Source organism: Myotis yumanensis, unplaced genomic scaffold (assembly GCF_028538775.1).
Source record: "Myotis yumanensis isolate MYYU_CA2020_CCGP unplaced genomic scaffold, mMyoYum1.0.hap1 SCAF_7, whole genome shotgun sequence".
Taxonomy (NCBI): domain Eukaryota; kingdom Metazoa; phylum Chordata; class Mammalia; order Chiroptera; family Vespertilionidae; genus Myotis; species Myotis yumanensis.
The window spans coordinates 10,576,056-10,603,127 of record NW_027223758.1 but is presented as its reverse complement, the minus strand read 5'-3'; the positions used below and the strand labels follow the sequence as shown (position 1 = coordinate 10,603,127).

At 43.7% G+C, this 27,072-nt stretch overlaps 1 protein-coding gene across 3 annotated transcripts in view; it reads right to left on the bottom strand.

Moving 5' to 3' along the window:
- Window positions 1–27,072, bottom strand: part of ZFP64 (ZFP64 zinc finger protein) — an 85,167-nt gene that overhangs the window by 37,575 nt on the left and 20,520 nt on the right. For 2 of the 3 annotated variants that reach the window (XM_070419754.1, XM_070419752.1), the window contains exon 5: window positions 23,487–23,738. In XM_070419754.1, the coding sequence (XP_070275855.1) occupies window positions 23,487–23,738 (252 nt within the window). Of the gene's footprint in view, window positions 1–14,861; window positions 16,423–23,486; window positions 23,739–27,072 lie in introns of those variants that run through there. The other variant, XM_070419751.1, reaches the window with a different exon arrangement.

Genomic DNA, 27,072 nt, shown 5'->3' with positions numbered 1-27,072 from the left:
TTCACTTGCCAGCGGGGAGCAGGCCTAAGCTGCAGTAGGACATCCTTAGTGCTGCTGAGGAGGCGGGAGAGGCTCCCGCCACCACCGCTGTGCTGGCAGCCATCAGCCTGGCTTGTGGCTGAGCAGAGCTCCCACTGTGGGAGCACACTGACCACCAGGGGGCAGCTCCTGCATTGAACATCTGCTCCCTGGTGGTCAGTATGTGTCATAGTGACCAGTCATTCCCAGTTGTTCTGCTGTTAGGGTCAATTTGCATATTACCCTTTTATTTTATAGGCTAGAGGCCTGGTGCATGGGTGGGTGCTGGCTGATTTGCCCTGAAAGGTGTCCCGGATCAGGGTGGGGGTCCCGCTGGGGTGCCTGGCCAGCCTGGGTGAGGGGCTGAGGGCCGTTTTCAGGCTGGCCATGGCTGCGGGCTGGAAGCAGGTATCTGGGATTTATTTATCTTCTATAATTGAAACTTTGTAGCCTTGAGCAGAGCCCAGTGCCGGCCAGAGCAGGTAGGAAGCTTGGCTTCCTCCATCGCCAGGGGCAACCCAAGCCTCCTGCTCGCTCCAGCTCCATGGCCGCCACCATCTTAGTTGGGTTAATTTGCATATTTGCTACTGATTGGCTGGTGGGCATGGCTTGTGGGTGTAGCGGAGGTACAGTCAATTTGCATGTTTCTCTTTTATTAGATTAGATTTGCTTATGCATTTGAATAAAGAAATGTCAGAAGGCTATACAGCATAGCAAATGCTGTTGCGTCCTCACCCATATCCCCTCGTCCATGTCACTTTGGTGCACTCTGGACTGACTTTCAACTGCCAGCACCTGCATGTCTTTTCCTGAGGGTTTCCTCTGGTTGCCAGCATCCCCTCTGCCTAACTGTGCAACAACACGCATGACTTGGGCCCTTCATCTCCTCCCACCAGCTCAGGAGCAGCCCTCCACCAGTGAACGCTGGGATTGCTGGACAATACCTCAGCTCTCGCCCTGCAGGTGGATAACTCTGAGGCACCAGTTCCTCCCTCTTATCCAGGGGCTTCCAGCAGGAGTAAGCACCAGCTGCCCACAGTGGTGAGAGTGTTCCTAACACACTCTAATCTCTCCTCCCTACTGCTACTGGGGAAACTCCAGTAAGTAAAAAAAAAAAAGTTACCCAATCAAGCAGACCAGAAACAGACCCATAATAAAAAATAAATAAATAATTCTTTTTAAAAAGCAAACAGACTTAGATACAGAGAACATTTTGACAGTGCCAGATGGGAAGTGGGTTGGGGAAGTTGGTAAAAAGGTGAAGGGATTAATAAATACAAATTGGTTATTACAGGATAGTCACGGAGATGTGAAGTGCAGCGTAGGGAAGATAGTCAATAACAGTACAATAACTGTGTGTGGTGCCAGGTGGGGATGAGATTTACTGGGATGACCACTTAGTAAGTTACATAATGTCTAATCCCTGGGTTGTACACCTGAAACTACTATAATGTACATCAACTATACTTGAGAAATAAAAATTATTTAAAAAATTATTTTAAAAGCAGTTCCCCTTAAGGACTGGGAAGGGAACACAGGATGGGAAAGAGACATCTCAGTGTATACCATCTTATACTGTTTTGCTATTTGGACATTATGAATATATGAACTATTCATGAAAGATCTCACAAAAATGCGTTTGCCAGAGAACCCCATTACTGCTTTGCTTATGGTATTTCTGCTTGATCCCAAACCACTGCTTGCCATACTGCAAAGGTGTGAGTCCCCCATCTCCTCTCTCTCTGTTCTTTTAGAGGCACAAGTCCAAGGCTGCAAACAGAATGGGGGAGTTAAGGGTGATGGTGATTCCCGGCATTGCCTGTCTGGCAGTGAGCAACGTGGACCCAGGACTTTGGGGCCTCAGTTTCTTCACCTGAGAAGTGGGCATACCAGTAAACACTCATCTAACCTTCTTCTCAAAGTTGTAAGAAAAATGACCCCTTTTGGATCTAATAAAGCTGACCCTGAATAAGTTTGCAGGCCTAAGGAGCCTATGGATTGCTAAACCAATCAAACATCGGTCATTCAATCAATACAGTAAACGTATTTAACTTGAGGTGCTGGGTTTGTAAAATTTCTACAAAGAAGTAAAATGCATGATTTTTTTTCCCAAAGAGGCACTCACTGAAAAGTAATATCGCCTAATGAATGCTCAAAAAGATATAAACTCTGACGTAGACAGAGTTGGTCACGTCAGTTCTACAGCTTGGAACAAATGGTTGAACATTTCAGGGCCTTGGTTTTCTCATTTGTGGAAAGAACATTATTGCATTATTTACTGTTTCGAGATTTCACAAGGGTTGCTGAGGTAGTTGTAACATGCATGCTTAGGGCATTCCTGGGCACAGGGAACAGTCAATGAAAAATGACCATTTCTCTCAATTACTATAGATGCCCAGGTGGCTTTGGACTCAATTTCTGTAATGGAGCATCTTTTGGTTGGAGTTATATGCTTGAAAGCCACAAAACACTCAACTAATACCGCCTTAAGAAAAAAAATACTTTGTCTCAAATAACTGAATGGTGAGAGTGTACTTTTTTTTTTAGCTCTGGCTTGATCCAGGGCCTCAAACTCGGTCATGCCAGCTCGGTCTTGTTCTGCTTCTCTGAGCACGACTTTGCTGTGTGCTGGTTTCCTCCAGAAAGTTCCTTAAAGGGGAAGACAGCTTCTGACATAGCTCCTACGGAGCCCTACCCCCTAATATTCTTGCTCTTGGCTAATCACCTCCCCTACAGGTTGGGCTAGACTAGCGGTTCTCAACCTGTGGGTCGCGCGCCCCCTTTGGCGGTCGAACGACCCTTTCGCAGGGGTCGCCTAAGACCATCCTGCATATCAGATATTTACATGACGATTCATAACAGTAGCAACATTACAGTTATGAAGTAGCAATGAAAATAATTTTATGGTTGGGTCACAACATGAGGAACTGTATTTAAAGGGCCAGAAGGTTGAAAACCACTGGGCTAGACCCAGAGACCCATTTCTAATGAACAGACTCTGACGAAAGAGATGGAATGTCACTTTTGAGATGAAATTACAAAAAAGACACTGGCTTCTCCTTGCTCACCCTGTCCTGTTCTCTCTTGGCTGCTCACTTTTCTGGAAGCCAGCTGCCATGTGGTGCGCTGTCCTATGGAGAGGCCCAAGTGGCACAATACTAATTACAGCCTCTGGCCAACAGCCAGTGAGGAAATGAGTCTTTCAGCCCAGTGGCCCACAAGGAACTGAATCCTGCCAGCAACCATGTCAGTGAGCTTGGAAGCAGATGTATGCCCCAGTCCAGCCTTCAGATGAGACCCCAGCCCTGGCCAACAATGTGATTACACCCTTGGGAGAGAACTTGAGACAGAGGACCCAGCTAAGCTATGCTTGCATTCCTGACCCATCGAAATTCTGAAATAATACATATGTTTAAGCCACTAAGTTTTGGGATAATTTATTACATAGCAGTAGATAAATAATATATCTCTACACTTGGAAGTTCAGGCAGGACCAGCCTTATATTCTCATAGATCCAAGGTAAAGAAAGTGTCTTTTTCCTGATCACTCAAAAAAAGTCCTATGATTCATTCCTGGTTAGGCCTCAATGGCTTACCTTGATTCATATGCCCACCCTTTAAGACAGTGGTTCTCAACCTTCCTAATGCCGTGACCCTTTAATACAGTTCCTCATGTTGTGGTGACCCCCAATTTCATTGTTACAAGTTGAACATAATTAAAGCATAGTGATTAATCACAAAACAATATGTAATTACATATGTGTTTTCCGATGGTCTTAGGCGACCCCTGTGAAAGGGTCCTTCGACCCCCAAAGGGGTCGCGACCCACAGGTTGAGAACCGCTGCTTAAGACCAGGAGCTGGCAAACTATGGCCTGTGGACTAAATCTGGCCCACTGCTTGTTTCTATAAAAAAAAGTTTTATTGGAACACAGCCTCATTCATTCACATGTATTGTCTATAGCTGCTTTTATGCTAAAATTAAAAAGTAAAGTAGCTGTAACAAAGACTGGATGATCCTCTACGTCTAAAATATTTACTATCAAATGTTTCTGTTGGAACTAGCAACCATTTCTGTCACTTTAGGAAAAACATTGCTGAACCTTGCTTTAGACCAATAACTCTGACCAAGGTCATTGGGTACTATGATTGGTCAAGTTTGGACACATGCTTCCTCTTAGGTAGAGGGTATGTCAGCCCCATTTGAAGCATATGGCTGGAAGTGAGGGTGGACTGGACCCCCAGGATCTTTGGATGATGGTACTTACTCACCTGTTTAAAGGCAATTTGGGTGCGTCTGTGCTGTCTACACTGGATTAGGTTGAGAGCCACTCTGTAAAGATGACCGCTGATTTGCAAGAACTTTTAATACCCCCCAAAATTAAATGCTTGTTGAACCTTCAACATACTAATCTTCCAAACTAATCTGAACTCGGTTTATCTTTCTGAAGATGCATGGTAGCTTAGAGTTGGCTCAGAATGAACAAAGTCCTCTCTAGGAAGGTATAACATCTCATAAAAATGGAGGCATCTCCGGGAGTTTGATCCTTTCATGCAGCTTCTCCTGGGAGGGGCCTGGTCTCGGAGCCAGGAGAGAAGGCTGCCTTGCCACAGAGATGTCCACATGGAGACTAGTGGGTCTTCAGTAGATTGGGTGGGGAGTCTTATGGGCAACTCCTCCTCCCCCTTCCCCATGAAAGGGAACTGACCAGAAATTAAGGGGGGAAGAAGAAGGAAAAGGAGGCAAGACAAGATGGGAAGGAGAGACCTGCTGTATTTTATAAAGACAAATACTTTCTTCATTACATGTGTATTAAAAGTGGGATTAAAGTAGAAATGTAGGGAAGACATCATGTCATTCATTCACATAAATACTGAACATTGGCTATGGCCATTCAGTAGGTCACCCTAAGTTGAGGATTGCCCCAGTGGTCTCTTGTATTAGTTTCTGCCATGTAACAGCCTCAATATCTCAGTGGCTTTCCATAAGAAATGCTGATTTTCCTTTTCATGGGTCTGTGAGTTCATTGGGGCTGTGCTGGGTTTGGCTCTGGGCTGCCAGTGGGTTCACAGGCCCACATGTCTGCGTGCGTCTCATTGGGCCATCAACTACCCAGGCATGTTCTCACGACAGGTCACATGAGAGTGAGAGGATGAGCCAAATTGTACAGGCACATTTAAAGCCCCTCCTCCAATCAGGCCCACTGGTATTTCATTAGCCAAAGAGCCAAAGTAAAACAATGGCTTGGCCCAGAACGAATGGGGCAGGGAAGCACACTCCACTCACCATGATGCCAGCGGGCAAGGGTGGATGAATGTAATTCTGTCCCAGGGAGGGAATGCCAACTGGAAACAATGATCTCATTTACCACATTTACTAACATTAAAAATAGGAATACAATCACGTGGCTAAAATCAAACGGATTGATAGATATATTTATAGTAATATATATGTTTATATAAACATTATGTAGAAAACCCAAATTTTGATCAGCTTTATGGCACGTGACGTATTTTTCTGGAAAGCTGACCCATGGGCTGTGGAATTCTAATCTTTGCTGCTTTGCACCACTAGGGCGAAGCACTGTCATTATTTTACAGTTTCTGGCTTGGCTTTTGATCAGTAATAACGGTAAATTAGAAGCTGATTTACATACCTGTTCACCCAAATAGTGATCAATAATGCCACTTCACTCTCAAAGGTTTCCCAGTTTGGATGACAAGCTATACGATCATCTTATAAATACAATATAAATACAGGATTTTATTCTCCAGAAACAAACAACCTTCCTAAGAGCTAACACTCGCCCAGAAGCACCAACCTTTTAAAAAAATGTATTTTGTTTTCCCGTCTAGAAAAACGCTCATTACAAATGACCTCTCTTCCTCCAGACCTTCCTATGTTCCAGCCCACCTTAAGCTGCTCACCCCCATTTCTGTTTTCTGCATTCAACTGTCGAACTCCTATCCCTCATTTTGACTCTATGATTCAAGTCCAATGAAATAAACTAGCTGTGTGAGCCGAGGCCAGCTGCTTACTCATGCTGTTTCTCAGTCCCATCAGCCCTAAAGGGTGCTGGTAATAACAGCTCCCGGGTAGGACTAAGGGGGATGGTCCGTGAGTTAATGTGACTAACACAGAGCAACTGCTCAGTAGGCAGTGGACACCCTGATAAAAATCCACAAATGATTCTAAAAGCCTGAGTATAACGATGTCTTAAAAACTATGGCAAAGAGTGGGAACAACCCAAATTTCTATCAGCTGATGAAGGGATAAATGAAGTGTAGCATAGTCACACAATGGAATGTTCGTTGGCCATAAAAAAGGAATGCAGTACTGATACAAGCTACATGGATGAACCTTGAAAACATTATGCTAAGTGAAAGGAGCCAGACACAGAAGATCCCATTGGTATGATTCTAATGATGTGAAATTATAAAAACAGGCAAAGCAACAGCGACAGAAAGTAGGTTGGTGGTAGCCAGAGGCTGGGGAGAGGCAGGGGAAGGACAGTGACTGCTAGCGGGGACAGGGTTTGTTTTGGGGGGGATGAAAAGGTTCTGCAATCAGAAGCTGGAACTGATTGCAGAAAAACACAATCATAGAGAGATGTTTAAAAATACTTTCAAAGTTTATCAAAAAGACAAAATCTACGGGAGGATTACAAGAAATGAATAACAAGTCAACATGCTTCATTCACAGATATCCACCGAACTTTTACAAAAATCCCTCATGAACATGGCCATAAAGAAATCTAAAATGGTCCGGCCGATGTGGATCAACGGTTGAGCGTCAACCCATGTATCGAGATATCAAGAGGTCCCAGGTTTGATTCCTGGTCAGGGCATATGCCCAGGTTTCCAGCTTGATCCCTAGCAGCGGACATGCAGGAGGCAGCTGGTCAATGTTGATGCATCGGTGTTTCTATTTCTCTCTCCCTCTCTCTTCCTCTCTCCCTAAAAATCAATAAAAACATTTTCAAAATAAAAAACTAAAATTACAAGAAGTACTTTTACAGGTCACATTCTCAGACCAAAACCCATTATCATCAGAAGCCAAAAGCATGGTTTCACAAAGTGGAACTACTTGAAAAATAAAAAGCATACCTCGATGTAACGCTCAGATTTGTTCCCCTGACCCACAAACCCAACCAACCAACCAACCATCCCTGAGACTAAAATAACAAAAGATCTAGACATTTATGAAAGGATGCTTTGGAGAAAAATCTATACAAATATGGATGCCATGAAAATTTTTTGAAAGACTTCGAAATAAGCAAAAGAGATTTCTGAGTGTCCTGTTAGTTTCCAGCTCTGGATTGTCTAATTCTATAGGGGTTAGTGCCTTTCTTTGTTTTTGAGGTATTTTACAACCTTGTGGGTTATAGAAATACATAATAATGCAAATGAATCATCTACATAAATGCAAACAGACTGTTGCCCTGGAGATACCGACCAGTTGCATCTGTCTGTAAATTTATTTTTGTGTTTCTGATGGCCGTTGTAGGTCTGCATTTGTTGAATTAATTCTCCTTTGAACCTGTTGTACCATTTTACTGGGTCCCCAAATAAATAAATAAATAAATAAATAAATAAATAAAATCCCTAATATGTTCATTTTATATTTGTACAACAGACATTTTAAGTTTTTAAAAAATTATCTTTTGCCCTAACTGGTTTGGCTCAGTGGATAGAGCGTCAGCCTGCGGACTCAAGGGTCCCAGGTTCGATTCTAGTCAAGGGCATGTACCTTGGTTGCGGGCATATCCCCAGTGGGGAGTGTGCAGAAGGCAGCTGATCGATGTTTCTCTCTCATCGATGTTTCTGACTCTTTGTCCCTCTCACTTCCTCTCTGTAAAAAATCAATAAAATATATTTTTAAAAAATTATCTTTTAACATAGGTGAAGTCAAATGGAAAATATATAGCTTTAAATGCTTTCATTACTAAAGCCTAAGAATAAGTGAACTTAGGGAAATTAGAATAACAAAATAAATGGAAAGAAAAGCACAGAAAGAATGCATAAAAAGGTAAAAGCTGAAATGAATAAAATGGAAGAGTAGAGAAAAGAAATAAAAGCAAACGCTTTACTTTTACTTAATACGAATGACAAAATAAACTCTCAGCAAACTAAGATGAAGAATGAAAACACAAAACAAAAACAACTGAAATAAGAAAGCTGCTAAACAAATGTCAGAGATTTAAAAATAATTTTAGGAGAATGTTAAATGGAAGGGCCACAGATTTAAAAATTTAGAGCAAAGTGAATTTTTTTTTCTTTTGAAAACTATAAATTACCTAAATTGATTCAGATGAAACATAAAACAGACTGAAAATTACAGAAAAAATTGGAAAGGTTATTAAGGATGTACAATGATAAAAGGAATCAGCCCAGATGATAAACAGATTAATTATTGAGATAACTAAATATTTGCTGGTTACTGAGAAAGAAGGCAAAGCCCCAATTTATTTTCAGAGTAGAAAAACCTAAAACAAACAAGCAAAACTCGAAGCACAAAAAAAGAGAACTAGGCACCAACTGCACTTACACATGTAGTTGTAAAGTATTCAAGGAAAATATTAGTAAATGAGATCCAGCAATGCATTAGAAAATGAATCCAACATGACCAAGAGGGCTTATTTCAGGAAAGCTAGGTGATTAGGTACCAGGCGATGTCCTGCACTAATTTACTATAGCAACATATTTAAGTGCAAAATCCAAATACTTATATCAAAAGATATTTGATAATAGTAAGGAACTCACCCTAATGAAAACTCTATGTAAAAATTAGAGTAGCCCTAGCCGGTTTGGCTCAGTGGATAGAGCGTCGGCCTGCAGACTGAAGGGTCCCGGGTTTGATTCTGGCCAAGGGCACGTGCCCAGGTTGCGAGCTCGATCCCCAGTAGAGGTGTGCAGGAGGCAGCTGATCAATGATTCTCTCTCATCATTCTCTCTCCCTCTCCCTTCCTCTCTGATATCAATAAAAATATATATTAAAAAAAATTAGAGTGGAAGAAAATGACCTAAGTATGTAAAAACCAACACCCAAAGGAACTGTGTATTTTATATTAAATTTGAAAATTCTAAAAACACTCAGATTAAAGTTAGAGGCGCAACAAGGATGCCAGCTGTAGCAACATTGTTTGAAGGTTCTGGCTAATGCAATAGGACAAGAAAACAAAATTAGTATATATATACTGTAAGGAAAGGATAAAACAATCTGGAGATGAAATGACTATGTCATAACCATCATATACCATATTTATCAGAGACCAAGAGTTTCTAATAAATACTATCAATTAGTAATAATTTTTGCTACTAGAGATTGGGACTCACAGCAGATCTACCTAATACACACACACAAACCCAAACAGGCAGCCAAAATGGGGAGACCAAAAAAAAAACAAGCTCCAAATGAAAGAAGAGACTTTCCATAAGAAGAGCTAAATGAAATGGAGATAAGAAATTTATCAGATATAGAGTTCAAAAGAATGATGGCAAAGATGTTCAACAGCTTGAGAAAAGATATATAATAACTATGAAGACTAACATAGCACTACTAAAGATACAGTGGAAGGAATACCAGATTCGGGGGAGACTGAGGATTGGATCAGTGAATTAGAAGACAGGGTAGAAAAAAACAATCAGAGAACCAAAAGAAAAAAAAAACCAACAAAAAAACCCACAGGAGGACAGCTTAAGAGAGCTGTGGGACAACATGAAACATAACAATACTTGCACAATAGGTGAGCCACAGGGAAAGAAAGCGAGCAAAGGATAGAGAATGTGTTTGAAGAAATAATGGCAGAAAACTTCTTCAACCTGGTGAAGGAAAAAAGAAATCACACAATTTCAGAAGGCACAGAGTCCCAAGCAAGAAGGACTCAAAGAGTCCATGCCCAGACACATCATAATTAAAATGCCTAAAATTAAAGACAAAGAGAGAATCTTAAAGGCAGCAAGAAAAAAGCATTTGTTACCTACAAAGGAGCTCCCATAAGGCTGTCAGATGATTTTTCATCAGAAACTCTACAGGCCAGAAGGGAATGGCATGAAGTATTCAAGGTAATGAAAAGCAAGGATCTGAAACCAAGGTTACTATATCCAGCAAGGCCGTCATTCAAAATAGATGGTGAGGTAAAGAGCTTCCAGACAAAAAAAGGTAAGAGAGTTTTTTACCACCAAACCAGCACTGCAAGAAATGCTAAAGGGACTGCTGTAATGAGAAGAAAAAATAGAGAGAGAGAGAGAGAGAGAGAGAGAGAGAAATAAATGGGACTACATCAAAATAAAAAGCTTCTGCACAGCAAAAGAAACCATCAACAAAATGAAAAGGGAGCCCACTGTATTGGAGAACATATTTGGCAATGAGACATCTGATAAAGGTTTACTATCCAAAGGAATGCATTCAACTTAATAAAAGGAAGACAAACAATTCAATTTAAAAATGGGCAAATGACCTAAATAGACACTTTTCCAAAGCAGACAGACAGATGGCCAAGAGACAATGAAAAATTCTCAAAGTCACTGACCATCAAAGAGATGCAAATTAAAATGACAATGAGCCCTAGCTGGTTTGGCTTGGTGGATGGAGCATCGACCTACAGACTGGAGGGTCCCAGGTTCGATTCCGGTCAAGGGCATGTACCTTGGTTGTGGGCACATCCCCAGTGGGGGGTGTGCAGGAGGCAGCTGATCGATGTTTCTCTCCCATCGATGTTTCTAACTCTCTATCCCCCTCCCTTCCTCTCTGTAGAAAATCAATAAAATATATATATTTAAAAATAAAATAAAATGACAATGAGGTATCACTTCACACCTGTCAGAATGGCTACCGTCAACAAATCAACAAATAACAAATGCTGGCGAGGATGTGGAGAAAAGGGAACCCTAGTACATTGCTGATGGGAATGCAGACTGGTGCAGCCACTATGAAAAACAGCATGGACTTTCCTCAAAAAATTAAATAAATTTGACCCAGTGATCCCACTGCTAGGAATATATCCTAAGAAACCTGAAGCACCAATCAGAAAGAATGTATGCACCCCTATGTTCATAGAAGCACAATTTATAATAGCTAAGAATCTGCCAACAGCCCATGTGCCCATCAGTAGATGAGTGGATATAAAAGCAGTATTTACACCATGGAATACTATGCAGCGGTAAAAAAGAAGGATCTCTTAGCCTTTGAGACAGCATGGAGGGACCTGGAGAGTTTTATGCTAGCAAAATAAACCAGTCAGAGAAAGACAAGTATCACATGATCTCACTCATATGAACAAAATAAAATGATGAACAAAATAAACTGATGAACAATATAGATTCAGAGACATAGAGCATGGAAGAGACTGTGGAATCTCAGAGGGAAGGTGAGAGTGGGTGGATGGGTGGGAAGAGAACAACCAAAAAGAACTTGTATGCATACATTTATAACCCATGGGCACAGACAATGGGGGGTAAAAACCTGGGGTAGGGAGTAGGGGCAAGCTTATAGCTTGGGTCAATGGGAAAAAAAGGGGGTTAAAAAAAGTTTTTTTTGTAAGCTAGCTTAATATATTCAATTATATCAAAAATAGCTATACTTTATGCTTGCAACAAATAATTATTTTAGTTGAGTTTTTTAAAAGTAATTTTTATTGATTACAGAGAGGAAGGGAGAGAGAGAGAAATATAAATGATGAGAATAATTGATTAGCTGCCTCCTGCATGCCCCCTACTGGGGATTGAGCCCGCAACCTAGGCAAGTGCCCAGACTGGGAATTGAACTGTGACCTTCTGGTTCATAGGTCAATGCTCAACCACTAAGCTATGCCAGCTGGACTAACAAATAATTATTTTAAAATGGAAAAAGTTCTATTTACAATTACAGTAAAATTCAGAACATGAAAATACAGGTGTATATAATAAGACTATACTGTATATGAATAAAATTATGTAATTTCATTGAATAATGTTTACAACAGCATTTGAATAAAAGCTTTTGGGTGGAAGATTTAACACTTTAATCAAGTTATTCTTTTCCTAAGTTCATATATCACATTGATGCAATTCTAATAAAAATCCTCAATGGGTATTCTTTTTCTGGATTGGGGGAGGTACTGGACAAGTGACAGTTAATCTAGAAGTATCAATACCTAAGAATTGCTAAGAAAATTTTGGAAAAGAATATCTACAGAGTTTTTGTAAGTCCGAAAGCTATTAAAGTTTACCTTAATGCAAACATAATCAAATATGTGATGTTGGCAAACCAGAGAAGATATGAAGATCAATGGGACAAAATAGAGATTCCAGAAATAGATCCAAGTACATTTGGGTACTTCATCTAAAGGTGAAATTAAGATTTCCGTCCCAAGGGCAACCAAACTCCTACATCAAAAGTGTATAGATATGAATCCTGGCAGCAGCAAGGTGGTAACTAAGCCAAACAATAACAATATTACAGAAACACCTCGGGAGGGAGGGCCTTCATAGGAAAGACAGGAGCCACAAATTAAGCAGAAGAATCTGACTGCATAAAAGGACAGTCATTTTTATATGGAAATAACACCATAAGGAAAATCAAAAGACAAAGCACAGGAGGGAAGAAAACTCAGCAATATGTGATGGACATGGGTTCGAATCCTCAAGTTCCCAAGAACCCAAGGAAAAGAATGAGTGTGTAGGAGTTTAAAGGTCATAGAAGAGAAAAATGCAAATGATCAAATAGTCTACGTAGAAACAAATACAGATCAAAACACCAGCTGGGGAAATGCACAAGGACTAGATAACTCATTTCTCTCATCAGATTAGCAAGACTTCAAAGGCCGGAAAACACCCAGGGTTGGTGATAATTGGGCGCAGCCCAGATAAGACTACCATTTTGAAATCGACACAGGTACAAACTATGGAAATGCATTGAAACTCCAAAAGTACAACCGAGTATGAAGAATTATGTAGGATGTTTTACTGTGGATATTGTAACGGCAAACAAAACAAAAAAACAACCTAAATATCCACGAAGAAGATGGTTGAGTAAAGCATGGTTTGGTCATAGCCTCATTTTTGCTTAAAAAATAAAGTTAGGGCCTGGCTGCAGTGGCTTAGTTGGTTGGGTGTTGGCTGGTGCAGCGAAAGATTGCCAGTTCGATACCCAGTCAGGGCACATTCGGAGGACAACCTATTGATGTTTTTCACATCAATGTTTCTCTCATTCTCTCTCTTTCCCTTCCTGTCTCTAAGCATGTTGCTGGCTAAGAGGGCATGCAGAGGCAGGCAATCCATGTCTTGCTATCACATCGATGTTTTTTTCTTTCTCTCTCCCTTTCTCTAAGAAAAGTCAATTACAAAAAATAGTACATAGAAAGGAAATAGTATGACCAATTCAACATCTGTAACTGGAGTAGAAAACAGAGACATAAGCAGGGAAAATAAGATCAGGAGAAACTTCATCAAAATGGTCCCAATGTTTACATCTGGATAGTAAGATTAGTGACTAATTTTTCTAGATAATGTTTCACATACTTTCTATATTTCTAAAAAAATGTTTTTTATTGATTTTTAGAGAGGAAGGGAGATAGAAACATCGATCAGCTGCCTCCTGCATGCCCCCTACTGGGAATTGAGCTCGAAACTTGGTACATGGGACAGTGCTCAACCAACTGAGCCACACAGGCCAGACCCATACTTGCTATCTTGAATACACATTACATTTACAGTCAGGGGAAAAATTCTTTAAAAGCTGAAGAAAAGGGGTATTCTGGGTAAAAAGATAGAAGTAAAAAATCAGGTTCATGACAATGGAAGTTTCCCTGCTAAAATTCAATAGCTGAGCTTCCTCAAGAGCTACAACCAATAATATTATTAAAATACTAACACTGGACGCTGCAAGCTTTTTTGATTTATTATCAAACAATAATGAATCATTATTACCATTGCTGATATGAAAAGAAAGAAATTCTGGCAAAGAAAACACAATGAATTATCAGCATTGTGTTCAAGTAAGTAAGGAGCAAAGAAAGAAAAGCCCAATTCAAACTCTGTATCTATTTCCAACGGACAACCCTCAAGGTTTCCAGCTTTGCCATTTTGTTATTTCTTTATTTTGCTTTATATCTTTTATGTAAAAGTAAACTGATGTGCATGAGAACTCTAAGTTTGTGTATTAGGGAAGTAAAAGTGTGTACTAAAAACTCTGATTAAAAAAAGTAAGTGTTCTTATATTTTAAATATACTTCTCTCACAAGAATAACCTAACTCACAATCTTGCTGACATTCTGTGAGAGCATGCTTCATTCATTCAGTACTTACTAAGAGCCCATCATGAGTTGAAGATCATGCTAGAGGCTGGAAATCGAGATAGTATGACCCTAGTTCATGTATTTGGGTATAATCCTAGCTTGCTCTCTGGTGCCACCTACTGGTCAAACAGCATTTCCACTCAAATCACTTGAGGTACCACAGATACTTGACTGTTAAGGCGTTTCTATAATACTTACAAGCCAGGGCTACACACCTTTGCTTGTTCAAGTTCTCTGTAATGATATGCTCATTCACATCCCTTCAACCAGTCAAATCATCCTGTGACTACAAAATCATTAACATTCAGTATATTTTAATCATGTATCAATTTATTAGAAAATCATTCCCTTTTTGTTTTAGAACTAAACTTTTTTTTGGAGGGGGGGCGTCAAAAACCCATGTAACATTATGTAGAAAATGGTCCTTCCTACCACAGATTTGTAGCCATGTATTCTGGGGGTATTTCAGAATGGCACGTGAGAGGCTGGGAAGTACCATCTATTCCACAAGTTTAATGAGATGGAGAAAACTTTTATTAGAGTTGGGAAATCAAGTTGGAGACAAATGTACTCACTACTCAATGCATTTAATTCCAAGCTCTAATCATAATTATCCCGGTAACATTGAAGATTCTACAACAGTGACAACACTGTGATTCAAGAGGAGGTCTCAAAGTTATTACAGCATTAAAAACTGTAGTGGGCAGTATAAAATTACAATTTATTAGGGGTGTGTGTGTTTTCACAATGTTTAAAAACATAAAGGGCATACCTCTTGCAGAATTCTATGTATGACTTGTCACATCCCCTCTCCCCCTTTTTTTAAGCTCCCTCTTCCTTCTTTTTTTAATCTGGTATGGAATCTGCTGGGCAGAGCAAAGCTGGGTGGGCCCCTCCTTGAATGATAGAGTAAGTCTGCTTAGGTAAGTCTGGCTGGGAAGAGGAGAATATCGGTGGGGCTGTCGTGGCCACAGCGATGTTCTGGCCCCCATCGCTCACCACAGTCACCTCGGCCGTGCCCTCCTGAATCAGAGCGTTAAGGCCTTCAAAGTCGGTGCAGGTGATGCCGGAGCTGGTGATAAAAGTCTGGTTGCCAGCGCCGTCCTGGGGGCCGCCCGGGGCCGTGGGGATGAGAGTCTGGTGCAGAGTGGCTCCGTCCGTCTGGTCATGCGTGGTCAGCAGGACAGCGGGCTGGGTCATGGCACCCACCTCGCTGGGGCACCCTGAGGGCTGGGGAGGGGCGATGAGATTGACCTGGCGCAGGATCTGCAGCCGGCTGTTGGCGGGCAGTTCCTCTGGGTTCTGGGCCACCAAGGCCGACGGCACGATGTTCACGGCGGCCGCCGCAGCCTGGACGATGGTGTTTGTCTGCGGCACCTGATGGCCCACAATGATTTTGACTCTCCCCTCACTGAACTGGGGCACTGGGCTGGGCGGGAGGGGGACCTGGAGGCGGCCCACCGTGAGGGGCGCGGCGGCGGGCTGCTTGCTGGGGTCGATCTGAAACTGCAGGACGGTCACATCCGAGTTCTTGTTCTCATTGTACTCACTGTGCTGCCTCTTGTGGCTGCGCAGCGAGTCCTCCCGCATGAAGGAGGCTTCGCAGATGTCACAGTGGAAAGTCTTCTTGGCGTCCAGCTTGGCCACCTGCCGGCTGCTCTGGCGGCCCGTGTCCTTCCTCTCCGAGGCCTCGCTCTTGACCTTGTCTGCGTGGAACTTCTTCATGTGCTTGCTCAGGTTGCTGGGCTGCTTGGTGTCGAAGCTGCAGTAATTGCACTTGAAGGGGCGGTCGGTGCAGTGGATGCGCTCGTGGATGCGCAGCGCCGCCTTGCTGGAGCAGGAGTAGCTGCACTCGGCGCACTTCTCGGGGTGCTCGGCCTGGTGCAGCCGGCTGTGCTTCCGCAGGGTGGCTTTGCTGTCCCCCAGGAAGTCGCAGTGCGGACACTTGAAGTTATTCCCGCTGTGCTTGATGCGGATGTGGGACTTGAGGTTTCCCTTCATGGTGCAGCGGACATTGCAGAACTCGCACTTGAAAGGCTTCTCCCCCGAGTGCACGCGCATGTGCCTTTTCAAGTCCGAGCTGATTTTGAACTTGGCGCTACAGAGCCAGCACTGGAAGGGGGCGTCCCCTGTCAACACAAGGTGAGTTTCGATGAGAACAGGCAGGCAACAACCACAGCGGATCCCCCCGAAGCACACACCTTCTAACCGCAGCTCCCAGCAGCCCCTGGGGGAAAAAAAAAGGGGTGGGGGTGGGGGGCTTCTCTTCTTTCCCCAAACCTAAGCCACCACCACATGCTTGGTGCACCACCACCGTCTCAAAACCCAGAAGAAAAACGGAGATTGGAAAGAGCTCTGTAATTTGTCCCAAGTAAAATAAGATGTGTGCATATCCTTAGCATAGTCTTTAAAACAACCAAGCTATCGCTCCTACAGTTACGGTGACCACTCTGGTTCGGGGTTGTACCATTCTGCTGATCCATTGATTGTGACTGAGTTACATGTTGTAACAGATTGCAGGACACATTTCGAACCAGCCAGCTCCGTGCTCACTCATCAGAATACTCTTTTTACCGTGATTCAAATGGCCAGCTTATACTTCAGGCAGATTCTCATTAATAAAGACGTGTTTATTGTGCAAACTTTATCCCACACATTGCCAACTGCGTTCTTTGCTGGTGGAGTTATAAAATCCAGCCGCTTGACTTTCTACTTTTTAATTTTAAGTTCACGTTCGCTGAAAGATGAGCAGGGAAAGTGAAACTGCAAACATCTGAACGGCGTGATACTCCAAATGGATTTGGTCTGTGAGTGCCAAGTCCAGTGTATCTGAGGCACATTGGTGGCCTCGCCCATTTCAATTATTGTATAATTAGGCAAAACAACAGCAGCTAACATTCTTCAGGGTTGCTTCCGGGACGGCAGGCACTCTGCTGAACACTCCACAAGAATGGTCTCATCGGATGCTCCGACAGTCCCAGGAGGTAGGTACATTAGCAATATTATCATTCACACCATTGTGTACATGAGGAGACTGAGGCCTAGAGAGACTACACACAGAACTTGTTCACAGTCACCCGGGAGCATGTGGCAGGGCCTGGACTCCCAGGCTGGTATGCTTAGATGCCAGGTAATTAACCATCGGTACCTATGGCCAATGTTCGCTGTCTTAGGCCACAGGCTCAATAGACTAAGCCTGTGTTCCTGCTTTTTGGTGTAAGGCCTAACACATCACCATGAGCTGCTTAATGCAGGCAATTAAAGACAACAGGGAGTGCCCTAGCCAGTATGGCTCAGTGGGTAGAGTGTCAGCCTGCAGACTGAAGGTCCCGGGTTCAATTCTGGTCAAGGGCACATGCCTGGGATTGTGGGCTCAATCCCCAGTGGAGGGTATGCAGGGGGCAGCTAATCAATGCTTCTCTCTCATCATTGATGTTTCTATCTCGCTCCCTCTCCCTCTCTGAAATCAATAAAAAATAAAAATAAAAATAAAAAATAGCCTTGGCTGTTTTGGCTCAGTGGATAGAGCGTCGGCCTGCAGACTGGAGGGTTCTGGGTTTGATTCCAGTCAAGGGCACATGCCTGGGTTGCGGGCTCGATCCCCAGTAGGGGGCGTGCAGGAGGCAGCCGATCAATGATTCTCATTCATGTTTCTATCTCTCTCCCTTCCTCTCTGAAATCAAAAATAAATAAATAAATAAATAAATAAATATGAAGATGACAGGGAGGAAAAATAGCAAGCTTCAAGAAAATTGGGAAGCCCAAACCTAAAAAATGCTTTATGTGTAACTAAATATCACCAAGATCATGCACACTAAATTCTAGAATGGTAAGCTATGGCCAAATCTGGCTCACAGCCTGTGTTTGTGAATAAAGTGGGTTTTAAAAAAATATATTTTATTGATTTTAGAGAGGAAGGGAGAGGGAGAGATAGAAACATCAATGATGAGAATCATTGATTGGCTGCCTCCTGCACGCCCCCTACTGGGGATCGAGCCCACAACCCAGGCATGTGCCCTTTGCCGGAATCGAACCTGGGACCCTTCAGTCTGCAGGCCGACGTTCTATCCATTGAGCCACACCAGGTAGGGCTATAAATAAAGTTTTATTGATATGCAGCCACACCCATTAGTTTGTGTGTTGTTTATGGTCACTTTCAAGGCACAGGTGAGAGACTATGATAGAGACTGTGTGGCCCACAAAGCCTAAAATATTTACTATCTGGCCCTTTACAGAAAAAGTTTGCTGACCCCCTTTTCATACCATCAAACCCTTTTTCCCGGTTCAGTGAAACCCATGGGCCCTTTCTCAGAATAATGCTTAAATATTCAAAGTAAACTGAAAATGAATAGGGATACAAAAGAAACTGATTACATTGAAGTAATTATTAAAAATTAAAAGAGCCGAAACCGGTTTGGCTCAGTGGATAGAGTGTTGGCCTGTGGACTGAAAGGTCCCAGGTTCGATTCCAGTCAAGGGCATGTACCTTGGTTTCGGGCACATCCCCAGTGGGAGGTGTGCAGGAGGCAGCTGATCGATGTTTCTCTCTCATCGATGTTTCTAACTCTTATCTCTCTCCCTTCCTCTCTGTAAAAAATTAATAAAAAATATTTTTAAAAAATTAAAAGAAAAAAATCTGTGGTATGGCAATGTATGTACTTACCAATGTATTAAATAGGTCCAACGGCAGGTCTAGTGACTACAACCCTTTCTAAACAGAGAAGAGCATTGAGGAAATTCTGATCTTCCTGCAACCACTGGAATGGGAAGACCTGTGGTTTCTACTGGCAACGAGTCCCGTGCACTGTGATCAGACTGGTTGCCAGTTGCTGTAACTGAAGGACGCATTGAATTTCAGTCCAGGTGAGTGAAAATGAAGATGCAAAGTCTTTTCCCACCCAACTTCATGGACTTCCTAAATTCTACGCATGGCTCCGTGGGTGGAGGTGTCTGTGGTCTCAGAGGAAGACTCTCTGCTCTGGAATGTTTTTTTGTGTTTTTTTAAAATATATTTTATTGATTTTTTACAGAGAGGAAGGGAGAGGGACAGAGAGTTAGAAACATCGATGAGAGAGAAACATCGACCAGCTGCCTCCTGCACCCTCCCCACTGGGGATGTGCCCGCAACCAAGGTACATGCCCTTGACCGGAATCGAATCTGGGACCCTTGAGTCCGCAGGCCGATGCTCTAACCACTGAGCAAAACCAGTTAGGGCTCTGCTCCGGAATGTTTTACCAGGTTTTCTGTTACATCCCTGCTGAAATTAGTGACAATCAATCTTTTTGCCCTTTTTTTAAAAAGCATCAGCAGTGGTGAAACCCAGAAAAGACAGATAACCAAATCTCACAGAGCTTAACAACACTTTTGACATGAAAGTCAAAGGTTTAAATCCCTTTGCCATCTTCTTCTTTATTCCCCTTTAACCATAGATTTATTTCTTAAATGAGGAATGCCCACTACCTCATCCTCAGTCGGGACTTAATGGGTGTTGTTGAAGGAATAAATGACAGACACATTTAAGTGGACAGATCTTTCTTGAGGTTAAGTTGCTCCTAAGATGACTGACAACGTAGTTGATCAAAGCGAAGGAAGAGTAAAACAAAATCCTATTACCTTTACAATTTGTAAAATGTTATAAGTGCCGCAGACTTAAAAAGGGGAAATGAAAACTCCATGGAGACATAAATGGAACACATTCAAATTTTTAGATAATACACTTTTCTGGACCAAGTTAAAGATGCTACAATAAATGCTAAGTTTATCCATGTAAATCAAAATGATTCTGAACCGTTTCCAAAAATGAATCCTTCAGCTCCTCTAACTTAGGTTGGGAGATTTCTGAAGATCGGTTGGGCATTAGTTATATCAATGTCTTAATGTGCTAAAGGGCACAAAAATGTCCCCCAAACTCCCACCAACCATTTCTCCCTGTAGCCATGGCCTCTGTCACATATGTCATCAGGCATGCTCTCCTGACTGGGGCAGGACGACCTGCCATGCCTCAGACAACAGGACCCATCATGGCATCAGATTCAGCTGATGGTACGCTGAGCAGACCTGACACCGTAATGGCTTGAAATGGGCTTGTGCATTGGGATTTGCTCGCTTGCACGTCTGTCATCCGTCGCCGTGAGAAGGTCAAGCCTGGGCTGGCCCTCTGGTCCCAGGAGGAGGAGGAGGACAGGTGCATGGAGCAGAGCTGGGGAACCACGGTAAAGGCCAGTGCACAGCCAGGCCATGGCCAGCTGAGTCTCCGGTGGACGGGGAAGTGAGCCGGCCAAGATCAGCAGAGCTGCCCAGATGACACCAGCTGATCCCCAACGTGGGAACAGAAAAGGCATGTTGTTGTATCCACTGAGGTGTCGGGGTTGTTACACTGCATGGTTGTGATAGCAGATAACGGATACAGATACCAGTACCAAGAAATGGAGCGTTGCCACAACAGAAAGCTAAGTTATATACCACTGGCTTTCGGACTGGTTGGCAGGCAGAGGCTGCCTGCACACTATGGAACGGCAAGCCTTTGGTAAAACTGTCGCCTGCGGTAACTTAAAAGATAGAACAGCCCTAGCCAGTTCGGCTCAGTGGATAGAGCGTCGGCCTGCGGACTGAAAGGTCCCAGATTCGATTCCGGTCAAGGGCATGTACCTTTGTTGTGGGCACATCCCCAGTGGGGAGTGTGCAGGAGGCAGCTGATGGATGTTTCTCTCTCATCGATGTTTCTAACTCTCTATCTCTCTCCCTTCCTCTCTGTAAAAAATCAATAAAATATATTTAGAACAACAACAAAAAAGATAGAATACACACCTATTGAGTGGTGGACTTGATCGAAGAGGTTAATTCTAGGCAAAACACCCAAAGTGTCTCACAAGCTGCACCTGGTAAGCTATCACAAGAAAGAGACAAACACACACAAAAAAACCTGGCCATTTTCTAAATGGAACTTAGAGAGAGAAAGTAGAAAATCAAAGATGCGCTGGGTTGAATAAAGATGCTCATCTTGCCTGGCCGGTGTGGCTCACTGGGTGAGCACCGACCTGTGAACCAGAAGGTCACAATTCGATTCCCAGGGAGGAAACGTGCCCAGGATCCCCAGTGAAGGGTGTGCAGGAGGCAGCTGATCAATGATTCTCTCTCATCATTGATGTTTCTCTCTCTCTCTCTCTCTCCCTCTCTCTCTCCCTCTCCCTTTCTCTCTCAAATTAATAAAAATATATTTTAAAAAAACCACAAAAAGATTCTCATCTCCAGCCAGCAAAAGGTTTTCAAAGAAAACAAACTGTGGACAAAGATCCTGTCTAGGGAGTTGATCTCGAGATGATGAGGAGTGGGGTGGTGGGGGGGCGGACAGTGAGGAGTGGGGGAGAAAACACTGAATGAGAAATGAAGGGTGTGAATGTAGGTTCTGTTAAAATCTCTAAAAGAGTGAAGCTGGTGCCACGTAGATTCTCTCAGCTGGACAAGGAGTCCTACAGGTTTCAAGGATTCGACCCAGAGAAGGTTATGCGCCCAAAGTGCCTGCAGTTGGGCTCAGAGGAACGGCAAGTCTCGGAGGGACGGTGGTGTGGCTACTGGCACAGACACAGCGGAAGCTCCGAAGTGTTACGACAGCTCTGCCAGCGAAGCTGTCCCAACCTGGACTAAAACTCGAAAGAGGTGCCCAGCTTTTGGCAGCTGAGACGCAGGCTGAGACAGGCTCCCAAAGGCACGTTTTCACTCCTTTTCAGAAGTAGCCAAGGAAGGGGAAGGAAAGGAGGTGCCACGGAACAATCTAGAAACCAGGGAGCTGAGCCAAAGCTCATCACGAACCATTCCCTGTCCACAGAGTGGGGGCCTGGGGACACGGGTCGGAGGGACTTCAGAAATGTGAGGACCAGTGACTGCCAAGTGCCTCAGTCCTTACCCATCCCAACAGCAAGGTTACTGCCGTTGTCCTGGCTCTGTACACCGGGAGTGTGTGTGTGTGGGGGGGCGGACTTGTCTTTTTACTGCAAGGGTCTCTAGGTCAAGAGGACATGTATCCAAACCTGACGGAGATCGCGAGATCCTGGCCTGGGGAGGGTGTGAATGCATCTGCATGCCAGAAAGATGTGAATGACGGTGGGGTGGCCTCAATTCTTTATCCCTCCCTGCATCTCTCTGGCCTTTGCCATGTAACCTTGTGGTACCTCCTCGTGAAGGTAAGCTCGGCCCAACCCTTTACACCAGGCCCAAAATATCATTTTCTCTAGCCAGTGGGATACAAGTACAGTGGGGCCTTGACTAATGAGTGTTTTGAGATACCAGCTGTCTCTTGGCCGATTTTTTGCATTGAGTTGATAGAGTAATTTGAGTTAACGAGCTCCTTAACGAGCTCGGTCTCAGAATGAATTAAACTCGTAAGTCAAGGCCCCACTGTACAGGTTTGAAATGGGGTTATACACTTAGGCATGCTTGCTTGTATTACTGCCACAGTGATGAGAAGGACAAGCCTGTGGTAGCCCACTGGTCCCAGAAGGCGGAGGAAATGTATGCGGGGGCAGAGCTTAAACCCCCGCCTACCTGCCCCAACCAAGGCGACGGACAGCCAGGGAGCCCACAGCTAACAGATCCCCAGCTAAGGGCAATGGACACCCAGCCTTCCCCATACATGTGACTGAGCCCAGCCAACATCAACAGAGTTGTCTAGCCACGCCCATGCTGACCTGAAGTTTATGAACAATACATACTTAATACGATATGCCACTGGGGTTTCACGCTGGTTGTTACACAGCAGCATTGTATCAATAGCTGACGGATACACTTGCCAGAAGGAAAACTCACACAATTTGTTAAGTTACCTACTCTGCTGAGCTTTTCCATTAAGCTGTCCCACTCTCAACTCATCAGAGTATACTTTAAGACGGAGGGAAATGACTGAACAACCATTATGCAGAAATGTATTAAAAATGCACTACTTATAACTCTATTTCGTTTAGTATATCTCCTCAATTAAATACTAGTGAGTAAATTATAAAGTTACATAAAGCTATATATAGAGTTATAAATTGGAGGTTCCCCCTATTTTACTGAGGAAGGCACTTCTAAGCAGATGAAAAGCAAAACTGCATACGATGGGATCATCGAACGTCCCCAGTTCATTTACGCATGTTGTGCCTATGACGGAAGCAATAGCAAGCCAGGAGCACAGAGCGGGAGCGGCGAGGGACTCACCCGTGTGGGACCGGAGGTGGACGGTGAGCTGGCTGGAGTTGCGGCTGGCGTAGGGGCAGATCTGGCACTTGAAGGGCCGCTCGTCGGAGTGGATCCGCAGGTGCTTGTTGAGGCTGCTGCTGTCGGCCGCGGCGTAGTCGCACGTCTTGCACTTGTAGGGCTTCACGCCCGTGTGGCACCGCATGTGGGTCTTCAGCTTGTCCTTCCGGCTGAAGCACTTGCCACAGACCTCACACTTGTGGGGTTTGTCTCCTTCAAACACACAGAGAGTGTCAGGAAACAAGCGTAAAGAAGAAGGCTTATCTCCCTCTGCCTTGTGAAAAGAGTAACACGTGATCACCAAAGACTGTTAGAAAACCCCCGAGCGGGATGGGTGGTTGGCAAAGAGCTAACATCTTGGGAGGGGGGATGGGGTGCCTCTATTTTGAAGATGACTGTGCTATTACTGGTATTTTCTCATTTTTCCTATGTTGAATATGAACTTCTTATTTATTAAGAATAGAATGCAACTCGGCCAGTGTGGCCCAGTGGTTGAGCATGGACCCAGGAACCAGGAGGTCACTGGTTGATTCCTGGGATGCAGGCTCAGTCCCCAGTAGCGGGCATGCAAGAGGCAGCCAATCAATGATGTTCCTCTCTCACCTATGTTTCTATCTCTCTATCCCTCTCCCTTCCTCCTCTCTAAAAATCAATAAATACATATACTACTATAAAAAAAAAGAATAGAATGCAACTTAAATTTTTAAATTTAAGCTCAGTAAAATAAAGTGTCCACTGTCCCTCATATCCATTCTCTCCATTTCCCTTGTCACAACAGACATGCCCTAAACCTCAGACCCCTTAGGTTTTAGGGGCTCGTGTCTGACCAGCTGCGGACCACGTCTCTCCGCCTCATGTGCAGCGAGGTGTGATTCTGCGACCATGTCCTCAGTGAAATGGCAGAGAAGGAAAATGTGCCCCTTTTGGAAAAAGAAACTGTGTGCTTTATACTTTTCCTCTTTCCCCTCCTTCCTGTCAGCTGTAACCAAGACATGGGGTGAACTGGCAGGTGTGGGCAGGTTAGGCCAGCGCACCTGCAGACGGTGGGGAACGTAACGTCATGTCCTGTGATGGCACAGAAGGAGCTTAAACCCCGCCTACCTGCCTGGACCACCTGCTTACCTCTGGCCAGGCATGTGACAGAGACACAAAGCCTACCTTGTCTGAGCTGGTGTCGGGTTTCTTTGCTATACCTGCTTAATCTGGGTTCGCTACACACATGTCAACTTGTCAACCATACGTTTTTTGACGTAAATTGTTCCAATCTCTTTTGTATCTGTGTGTACCTGTACTTTTTTTGGTACAAAAAGACCTCTTGGCTGACATCAATTTAAACACTTCCTTTCTGAAAGGCACTGTGCCTCTGAGTGGTTTTACTGAATTCTCTCAACAACTGGGATTAGAATCCAGGACTGTCTTGCTTTCTTAGGCAAACACAACACTGCCTCCCTACTGACTACATCTTTTCACATCATTAATATCTACATAGTTTTGATTGATTTCAGAGAGGAAGGGAGAGACAGAAACATCAATGATGAGAGACTCATCGATCGGCTGTCTCTTGCATGCCCCCTACTGGGGGCTGAGCCCACAACCGGTGCATGTATCCCAGCCAGAAATCGAACCGTGACCTCCTGTTTCATAATAGGTTGACGTTCAACCACTTAGCCGCACTGGCCAGGCAATACCCACATGATTTTTAAGGCTGAAGCATTTCATGTGCAGATGTACCGTGCATTACTGAACCGATTCCTTCCTTGGCCACTGAGAAGAGTAAAATATGTATATGCATACTGATATGGGAAGATGTCCCGTAGTAAACGGAAAACAGCAAGTTGCAGTGATAATGGATACAATGTCACGCTTGATCTTCGCCAAAAGGCTGAGAAGCTATCATATATACAATATTTCCTTAGTAAGAGATGAAAAAAGTAAATTGTGTGTGTGTCGTAGGCTTGGTATAGGCATGCCAAAATCTAAGAATGAGACCCACTGGACGATTAAGACTGGTGACTTATGGGCACTGGGTCAGAAGGAGATGGGATGCGAGTTAGGATTTTCACTTTTACTTTATAGCAAATACGTAAATAACCAAGTGCACATATCAATGTCGGCCCAAACTGATCACTACCATCATAGACTAAACATCTGGCATTCAAGAACACCCCTAAAAGTGCATTAAATGACAATTTTATTATTAAAATGTTAATAGTCAAATTTAAATATCCAGGAACAGTACTTTCTCATTATTGTCAGCTGTTAGGTGGCCCCTGGAGTCCCTGTCCCGTGTGGCTGCAGCACTGAGTAGATGCTGGCTGGCTCTGCTGGTACAGAGCCCTGCTACGCTTTTTTTCCATTTTTTATTTTTTTGTCAAATATAGTTTTATTGATGTCAGAGGAAGGGAGAGGTAGAGGGAGGGAGAGAGAGAGAGAGAGAGAGAGAGAGAGAGAGAGAGAGAGAGAAAGAAACATCAATGATGTGAGAGAATCATTGATCGGCTGCCTCCTGCACACCCCACACTGGGATTGAGCCCACAACCCAGGCATGTGCCCTGACCAGGAATTAAACCGTGACCTCCTGGTTCATAGGTCAACACTCAACCCCTAAGCCATGCCAGTCGGGCGAGCCCTGCTATTTTCGCTCCCGGCCACGTCCTCTCCTCTGAAAGTAACTAAGGTAAGTTTGCCTCTTGTCAACTCTCCAACCCGAAGATGTTGGTGGACATACTGCAGTTATGTAGAAACTACTCTACAAACGCAAGCCTGGCTAACTGCATGTGAAAGATGCTTTCTGAGGATCTGCAGACACAGGCTGAAGATCGTGGCCCTTACTTACATATACAAATACTTTTAAAAAGATTTTTAATTGATTTTTCTAGAGAGAGAGGATAGAGAGAGAAAGAGAGAAAAATTGATCAGCTCCTCCTGCATGTCCCTGACCGGGGATCGAGCCTGCAACCCAGGCATGTGCTCTGACTGGGAATCAAATCAGGTACCTTTCAGTGCATGGGACGATGCTCAACCAACTGAGCCACACCAGCCAGGGCCTTACTTATATTTTTATAATGCTTCCCCAAGCCTCATTAATAATTACAGCACTGCCCTAACTGGTTTGGCTCAATGGATAGAGCGTTGGCCTGCGGACTGAAGGGTCCTGGGTTCGATTCCAGTCAAGGGCATGGTTGTGGGCACATCCCCAGTAGAGGGTGTGCAGGAGGCAGCTGATAGATGTTTCTCTCTCATCGATGTTTCTAACTCTCTATCCCTCTCCCTTCCTCTCTGTAAAAAATCAATAAAATATATTTTAAAATAATAATAATTACAGCACTGCACTCATGCAATGATGAATATGTGACACTTGGCTGATGAAAGCTGCCTGGAGAAATTCACTGCTTGTTACATTGAGAATGCTTATCACTACTTGGAACTTAATAACTGAACATGCTGGTAACTGGAATAAATTCAGGTGACAGGTCACTGTGAGGCTGATAGGATCCGATGGTGGCCGCCAGTGCAATAAGGCACATTGGCCAGGGCCAAGGAGTAT